Here is a 9,620-nt window from a genome sequence, read left to right as displayed (position 1 = left end):
TTTGCAAAGGGAAGCAAACCGTACAATGTGCTAAGGGGGCTATACACATGAATAGCATGGGCACAGCACTTGGGGTACATCTCCAGGCCTAGTAGTCATTCTAGAAGGTGCAGAGGGGTGCTATATACTTCCTTGTATTGCTGGGTTTACAAGTCCCTCTAAGATGTGTGGGGAATGAGATACAAGTTTTGTAAGGTATCACTTGAGTCAAATTAGATATATGTATCACAAGGAAGAAAGATAACAGATTAATATAAATGCAGTCTCCAGCAAAAATAAAAAAAAAGTAATTTATTTAGAAAATGAACATTAATTGTATAAGAAAATAAAAAGCATTTAATAACATACATTGCATTAAAGAAAAAATAAGCATTTATTTAACTATTTATTTAAGTTTGGACAAATTATATATTGTCTGGTAAGGGCAGTTCCCATACCGGTATTAGTGGGCAGTGAAACGCCACCAAAAGCATACAAAAAAGCATATTCGTGACCGCAAAGGAACATCCACGCTTCAGAAATAAACACATTTTCGTATATCCTATAATGAAAAAATACTGTAATGACCTCTTAAATAAAAACGTGAGAGATTGGCAGCCAAGCCTACGTACTACAATTGAATTCCGACAATTCTATAACACCAGTAAAAATACTGTATTGGTGTTGAAAGCGCTGTCCAATGTGTCAAACTTGTCTGCACGTACAAACGAATATTTTACACTCCCTCCTTCCCATTTTGCTGCAGTCTTCACTTGAATCACTTCACTATTAGCAAAGGAATGCAGAAGCTAATTGGTTAAACTCTATTCAATAAGCTATAATATACCTAACACTCCATTGGCTGTACAAGATTCCTAGTGACAGGTATCGGAACGTGCGTTTATACCACAGAGCAAGAAACGCAACACGCATGCGTATTCCCACGTTCTCAACACCGCCTCTCTTCCGGTTTAGTCTCCGCCTTTCACCTCATTCCCTTCCGGTGCGAGAAGGAGGAGGCCGCTCGTAGGGCCCGGGACTGGCTTAGAGAGTGTACCCGGGACTGAGCGAAGGGGCTTTCCTGTTGGAAACCCCACTAATCTGCAGCAGCCTTTAACAGAAGTTGTCCGGATATGCCTACAGCAGCGGGAGACTGAGTGACAGCACATGCAGCTTCACTTTCGGATTCAGTCATTCTTTTTCTCCATGGCTTAGGGGTAGCTCCTGGATCTGACACGGGGCTGGCAACTATATTAGAACAGCGGGGCTGGCTTCCACCACGCCTAAGCCCTGCTAGTCTTAAATAAAAACTGTGTGTACATAGGGATAAACTGTGCTCACCTGCTGTCCTGAAACCAGAGCTAGTGTCAAGACACCTTCTTCTTTGCTCACCACACTAGGATATACCAAGACTTTTGCATAGTCTGGAGATCATTCTGTTTCTTTATTTCCCCCAAGGAGTGTCCATTAACATTTGCTTTTCATAACAATTTGATACAATTGTATATTTAATAGCTGCAAGCAACTAAGTCATTTTGCAGTCACTTCTTTTTTTATTTACTATGTACTTACAATTTAGAAAGTTTTTACTATATGTATTTTGTTAAATTATTTTTGATCTGGGGTATTTCTTATATGACAGCGTAGTGTCGTTTTTTTAGTTTTTGGTTGTTTTATTATTTTATATATTTTTTTTTGCACTTTTTGCTCATTGGACTTAAGTCACAATCATGTCTCCTGTACAACTGGAGAACAGTCAGCTGGTGGTGGCTGGTGGACCAACTTCTGCCTCCCAGCCACCGCCACCTGGGACAGTTGTAGCTGCCACTGCTGCCAGCCATGGGTATCGACTGAGCACTCTCATTGACTTCTTGCTGCAGAGAACTTATCAGGAGATCAACGTCTTGGCAGATCTGTAAGTAGTAAATATTTTCCCCTTAACATAAATATCACACACTCTTTAGAAATAATTGGCCATGCTCCTGTCACATAGGCCACCCATTTAGACCAATAGTAGTATTTTCCCATTTTCTGAAGGAACGGTGTAAAAGCCGGAACGGAACAGGCCGGAACAGGCCTTTTATGAAGGAAATTGATTTAAAATATAATGGGATGTATTAGAGACTCTAGAGAACAATTTTAGGAACAAGAATATTTGGGATATAATAATTAATTAACCCTTTAACTAACAAAATAGTGTCCGGAACCAAACATAACAGCCCGGAACAGCACCTTCCCAGGAAACCAGATACACCAAATTCACAAGTCACATGTGACTAAATGTTATAAGTGTAATCAGCCACAAACCATCCACAGAAACCACGTTCCGGCCTGTAAAACGCTTTTTCATGAAAAGTGATGGAACAACACCTTACCAGCAAACCAGATACACCAAATTCACCAGTCGCACATGACTAAATGTTATAAGTGTAATCAGCCACAAACCAACCACAGAAACCCCATTATGATATCTGTTCCGGCCTTTAATACACTTTTTTATAAAAAGTGACGGAACGGCACCTACCCAGCAAAATATACAGACCAAATTCACCAGCCACAAATAACTAGATGTGGTAAGTGTAATCAACCACAAACCATCCACAGAAACCACGTTCCAATACCCGTTCCGGCCTATAAAACGCTTTTTCGTGAAAAGTGACGGAACGGCACCTTACCAGCAAACCAGATACACCAAATTCACCAATTACACATAACTAAATGTTATAAGTGTAATCGGCCACAAACCACCCACAGAAACCACATTATGATATCTGTTCCAGCCTTTAATACACTTTTTTAATAAAAAGTGACGGAACAGCACCTTCCTAGCAACATATACAGACCAAATTCACCAGCTACACATAACTAGATGTGATAAGTGTAATCAACCACAAACCATCCACAGAAACCACGTTCCAATATCCGTTCTGGCCTGTAAAATGCTTTTTCATGAAAAGTGACGGAACAGCACCTCACCAGCAAACCAGATACACCAAATTCAACAGTCACACATGACTAAATGTTATAAGTGTAATCAGCCACAAACCATCCACAGAAACCCCATTATGATATCTGTTCCAGCCTTTAGTACACTTTATTATAAAAAGTGACGGAACGGCACCTACCCAGCAAAATATACAGTCCAAATTCACCAGCCACACATAACTAGATGTGGTAAGTGTAATCAACCACAAACCATCCACAGAAACCACGTTCCAATACCCGTTCCGGCCTGTAAAACGCTTTTTCATTAAAAGTGACGGAACGGCACCTTACCAGCAAACCAGATACACCAAATTCACCAGTTACACATAACTAAATGTTATAAGTGTAATCAGCCACAAACCATCCACAGAAACCACATTATGATATCTGTTCCGGCCTTTAATACACTTTTTTAATAAAAAGTGATGGAACAGCACCTTCCTAGCAACATATACAGACCAAAATTCACCAGCTACACATAACTAGATGTGATGTGTAATCAACCACAAACCATCCACAGAAACCACGTTCCAATATCCGTTCCGGCCTGTAAAATGCTTTTTCATGAAAAGTGACAGAACAGCACCAGATACACATGACTAAATGTTATAAGTGTAATCAGCAACAAATCATCCACAGAAACCCTATTATGATATCTGTTACAGCCTTTAATACACTTTATTATAAAAAGTGACGGAACGGAACCTACCCAGCAAAATATACAGACCAAATTCACCAGCCACACATAACTAGATGTAGTAAGTGTAACCAACCACAAACCATCCACAGAAACCACGTTCCAATACCCGTTCCAGCCTGTAAAACGCTTTTTCATGAAAAGTGACGGAACAGCACCTTACCTGCAAACCAGATACACCAAATTCACCAGTCACACATGACTAAATGTTATAAGTGTAATCAGCCACAAACCAACCACTGAAACCACATTATGATATCTGTTCCGGCCTTTAATACACTTTTTTTTATAAAAAGTGACGGAACGGCACCTACCCAGCAAAATATACAGACCAAATTCACCAGCCACAAATAACTAGATGTGATAAGTGTAATCAACCACAAACCATCCACAGAAACCACATTCCAATACCCGTTTCGGCCTGTAAAACGCTTTTTCATGAAAGTGACGGAACGTCACCTTACCAGCAAACCAGATACACCAAATTCACCAGTCACACATGACTAAATGTTATAAGTGTAATCAGCCACAAACCATCCACAGAAACACATTATGATATCTGTTCCGGCCTTTAATACACTTTTTTAATAAAAAGTGACGGAACAGCACCTTCCTAGCAACATATACAGACCAAAATTCACCAGCTACACATAACTAGATGTGATGTGTAATCAACCACAAACCATCCACAGAAACCACGTTCCAATATCTGTTCCAGCCTGTAAAATGCTTTTTCATGAAAAGTGACGGAACAGCACCTCAAGAGCAAACCAGATACACCAAATTCACCAGTGACACATGACTAAATGTTATAAGTGTAATCAGCCACAAATCATCCACAGAAACCCTATTATGATATCTGTTCCAGCCTTTAATACACTTTATTATAAAAAGTGACAGAACGGAACCTACCCAGCAAAATATACAGACCAAATCTGGTTTGCTGGTAAAGTGCTGTTCCGTCACTTTTCATTATAAAGCATTTTACAGGCCGGAACGGGTATTGGAACATGGTTTCTGTGGATGGGTTGTGGTTGATTACACTTATCACATCTAGTTATGTGTGGCTGGTGAATTTGGTCTGTATATTTTGCTGGGAAGGTGCCGTTCCGTCACTTTTTATAAAAAAGTGTATTAAAGGCCGGAACAGATATCATAATGTGGTTTCTGTGGATGGTTTGTGGCTGATTACACTTATTACATTTAGTTATTTGTGACTGTTGAATGTGGTGTATCTGGTTTGCTGGTAAGGTGCTGTTCCATCACTTTTCATGATAAAGCGTTTTACAGGTCCGGAACGGGTATTGGAACATGGTTTCTGTGGATGGTTTGTGGTTGATTACACTTATCAAATCTATTTATGTATGGATGGTGAATTTGGTCTATATATTTTGCTGGGAAGGTGCTGTTCCGTCACTTTTTATAAAAAAAAAATGTATTAAAGGCCGGAACAGATATCATAATGTGGTTACTGTGGATGGTTTGTGGCTGATTACACTTATAACATTTAGTTATGTGTGACTGGTGAATTTGGTGTATCTTTTTTGCTGGTAAAGTGCCGTTCTGTCACTTTTCATGAAAAAGCGTTTTACATGCCGGAATGGGTATTGGAACGTGGTTTCTGTGGATGGTTTGTGGTTGATTACACTTATCACATCTAGTTATGTGTGGCTGGTGAATTTGGTCTGTATATTTTGCTGGGGAGGTGCCGTTCCGTCACTTTTTATAAAAAAGTGTATTAAAGGCCGGAACAGATATCATAATGTGTTTCTGTGGATGGTTTGTGGCTGATTACACTTATAACATTTAGTCATGTGTGACTGGCGATTTTGGTGTATCTGGTTTGCTGCTAAGGTGCCGTTCCGTCACTTTTCATGAAAAAGCGTTTTACAAACCGGAAAGGGTATTGGAACGTGGTTTCTGTGTATGGTTTGTGGTTGATTACACTTATCACATCTAGTTATGTGTGGCTGGTGAATTTGGTCTGTATATTTTGCTGGGAAGGTGCCGTTCCGTCACTTTTTATAAAAAAAAGTGTATTAAAGCCGGAACAGATATCATAATGTGATTTCTGTGGATTGTTCGTGGCTGATTACACTTATACCATTTAGTCATGTGTGACTGGTGAATTTGGTGTATCTGGTTTGCTGGTAAGGTGACGTTCCGTCACTTTTCATGAAAAAGCATTTTACAGGCCGGAACGGGTATTGGAACGTGGTTTCTGTGGATGGTTTGTGGTTGATTACACTTATCACATCTAGTTATGTGTGGCTGGTGAATTTGGTCTGTATATTTTGCTGGGGAGGTGCCGTTCCGTCACTTTTTATAAAAAAGTGTATTAAAGGCCGGAACAGATATCATAATGTGTTTCTGTGGATGGTTTGTGGCTGATTACACTTATAACATTTAGTCATGTGTGACTGGTGATTTTGGTGTATCTGGTTTGCTGCTAAGGTGCCGTTCCGTCACTTTTCATGAAAAAGCGTTTTACAAACCGGAAAGGGTATTGGAACGTGGTTTCTGTGTATGGTTTGTGGTTGATTACACTTATCACATCTAGTTATGTGTGGCTGGTGAATTTGGTCTGTATATTTTGCTGGGAAGGTGCCGTTCCGTCACTTTTTATAAAAAAAGTGTATTAAAGCCGGAACAGATAACATAATGTGGTTTCTGTGGATGGTTTGTGGCTGATTACACTTATAACATTTAGTTATGTGTGACTGGTGAATTTGGTGTATCTTTTTTGCTGGTAAAGTGCCGTTCTGTCACTTTTCATGAAAAAGCGTTTTACATGCCGGAATGGGTATTGGAACGTGGTTTCTGTGGATGGTTTGTGGTTGATTACACTTATCACATCTAGTTATGTGTGGCTGGTGAATTTGGTCTGTATATTTTGCTGGGAAGGTGCAGTTCCGTCACTTTTTATAAAAAAAGTGTATTAAAGGCCGGAACAGATATCATAATGTGGTTTCTGTGGATGGTTTGTGGCTGATTACACTTATAACATTTAGTCATGTGTGACTGGTGAATTTGGTGTATCTGGTTTGCTGGTAAGGTGACGTTCCGTCACTTTTCATGAAAAAGCATTTTACAGGCCGGAACGGGTATTGGAACGTGGTTTCTGTGGATGGTTTGTGGTTGATTACACTTATCACATCTAGTTATGTGTGGCTGGTGAATTTGGTCTATATATTTTGCTGGGAAGGTGCCGTTCCGTCACTTTTTATAAAAAAAGTGTATTAAAGGCTGGAACAGATATCATAATGTGGTTTCTGTGGATGGTTTGTGGCTGATTCCACTTATAACATTTAGTCATGTGTGACTGGTGAATTTGGTGTATCTTGTTTGCTGGTAAGGTGCTGTTCCGTCACTTTTCATGAAAAAGCATTTTGCAGGCCGGAACGGGTATTGGTACGTGGTTTCTGTGGAGGGTTTGCGGTTGATTACACTTATCACATCTAGTTATGTGTGGCTAGTGAATTTGGTCTGTATATTTTGCTGGGAAGGTACCGTTCCGTCACTTTTTATAAAAAAGTGTATTAAAGGCCGGAACAGATAATATAATGTGGTTTCTGTGGATGGTTTGTGGCTGATTACACATATTACATTTAGTCACATGTGACTTGTGAATTTGGTGTATCTGGTTTTCTGGGAAGGTGCTGTTCCGGGCTGTTATGTTTGGTTCCGGACACTATTTTGGTAGTTAAAGGGTTAATTAGTTATTATATCACAAATATTCTTGTTCCTAAAATTGTTCTAAAGAGTCTCTAACACATCCCATTATATTTTAAATCAATTTCCTACATAAAAGGCCTGTTCCGGCCTGTTCCGTTCTGTTCCGGCTTTTACACCGTTCCCAAGATTTTGTTTAACCACAAACTAGGTTTTACAAGCATACCACCCAGAATGTGATTATTATATACATTTAAGTTGAGACACTTGATTTATATTGACAACTCTTATGAGCTCAGGGCCTTCTACTGTAAGTTCCAATATTTGTGTTTATGTTTGAATAGCAAATCTTTTTAAACATAGTGCATACAGTATTCTGGTACTTTATCAGCAGTTACAGAAACGATCATTGTATATGTGTTTCTTTACTGCTATATTGAAGTAGTTTTAGTAGTCATGCTATAATAGTAGCTTTTTACTTTGTTATAGTATGGAAGCAGGATAGATCCATTTTGTTGTAGCTAATTTGCATGTGAATACCTATTGACATTCTTACCATGAGTGGTGAAATGTTTAAGAGACAGTTGTCAAAGTGTAAACCAGCGCAGCTAGCAACATTACTTCTACACTACTTTTAAAGGGAATTTAAACTGTAAATATATGCTAGCTATAAAATTAGCATTAGACTATACGTAGATGCATTTTAAATTTTGGTGCTAAAGTGCCCGTTTTTAATTTTTTTTTATTTAAAAACAGGGTCACTTTAATTCATCAAAATTTACATTTCACTCCTGTTGTGAAAAAAAACTTACCTTTTAAACTTGACAGCTGCTCCAGCTTCCTCCGGTCGTCGCAATCCATTTCTGATGTCAGAAATGATGGAAGGGTCATCCTCCAATCATGGCTTCCCCCCCCCCCCGGGGGAATCAGTGTCTGATTCAATGCCATGCTTGGAGGAAACCGGATTCCTCATTTTAGATCCAGGAAGAGGCTTTGCGACGGGTGGAGGAAGCTGGATCTGCTGTCAAGTCTAAAAGGTGTTTTTTTTTTTTTTTTTTTTTTTAACAGGAGTGAAATGTAAATTTTGATGAATTAAAGTGCCCCTGTTTTTTATTGAATTTTTAAAAACCGGGCACTTTAGCATCAAAATTTACATTCACTTTAAATTATTAGTTGTTTACATTAATATTTTATATTTTTAAAGGTTTAGATTCTATAAAAAAACTCTAGCTTCTATAAAGTAATGGGTTTGAACTAGTTTTCTGTTTATTGCTATATGTTCAAACAAGGCTGTGTGGAAACCCTTTTAGATAATCCTCCCTCTCTTCTACCCTTACCCCTATACTCGCACACATCTTCAACCTCTCCCTCAGCACTGGTATATTTTCCTCATCTCTTAAACACGCACTGGTCACACCTATCCTCAAAAAAACCTCTCGATCCTCCCCATCCAACTACCGCTCTGTTTCCCTACTCACTTTTGCCTTGAAGCTTCTTGAAAAGCTAGTATATGGACGTCTATCCCATTTCCTTACACTATACTCTCTTCTTGACCCATTGCAATCTGGATTTCGCCCCCATCACTCCACAGAGACAGCAATTGTTAAGGTTACCAATAACCTACTTACAGCAAAATCCAAAGGCCACTTCTCTTTGCTTATCCTTCTTGATCTGTCTGCAGTCTTTGATACTGTTGACCACTCTCTTTTGCTCTAAACCCTCCAATCCTTTGGCATTTGAGACCCAGTTCTCTCGTGGTTCTTTTCCTATCTGTCTAACCGTACCTTTAGTGTAGCCTTCTCCGGGGAATCCTTTGCCCAGTTACCACTTTCTGTTGGGGTACCACAAGGCTCTGTCCTCTGTCCCCTTCTTTTCTCACTCTACACATCATCATCATTAGGTTCCTTAATAAAGTCCCAAATGTTACAATATCATTTGTATGCCGATGACACTCAAATCTACCTCTCCGCATCAGACCTATCTTCTTCCTGGCAAACCTGTGCCACTAACTGTCTCATATCTCATCTTGGATGTCGTCTCACTACCTTAAGCTAAATCTCTCCAAAACTGAGCTCCTTATTTTCCCCCTTCTTCAAAAATCTCCAACCCCAACTTCTCTATAACTGTTGATAACTCCATCATTACCCCTACCCCACATGTCCAATGTCTTGCGGTCACACTTGACTCAGATCTTTTGTCCTTGGCTAAAGCCTGCCACAACTAAGGTTTTTTTTAATTTTTTTTTTTTATTGTGTTATTAGAACATAACAAAAAAACTTGAATGACA

At 39.2% G+C, this 9,620-nt stretch overlaps 1 protein-coding gene across 1 annotated transcript in view; it reads left to right on the top strand.

Annotated features, from left to right (window-relative positions):
- Positions 1 to 991: 991 nt before the first annotated feature.
- Positions 992 to 9,620, top strand: part of MED14 (mediator complex subunit 14) — a gene marked incomplete in the record, with an annotated part of 265,538 nt that continues 256,909 nt past the window's right edge. The window contains 1 exon segment of the mRNA XM_053706480.1: positions 992 to 1,894. Within this exon segment, the coding sequence (XP_053562455.1) occupies positions 1,710 to 1,894 (185 nt within the window).

Source organism: Bombina bombina, chromosome 3 (genome assembly GCF_027579735.1).
Source record: "Bombina bombina isolate aBomBom1 chromosome 3, aBomBom1.pri, whole genome shotgun sequence".
Lineage (NCBI taxonomy): Eukaryota > Metazoa > Chordata > Amphibia > Anura > Bombinatoridae > Bombina > Bombina bombina.
The sequence above is the reverse complement of the archived record's forward strand: the minus strand, read 5'-3'. Positions and strand labels throughout refer to the sequence as shown.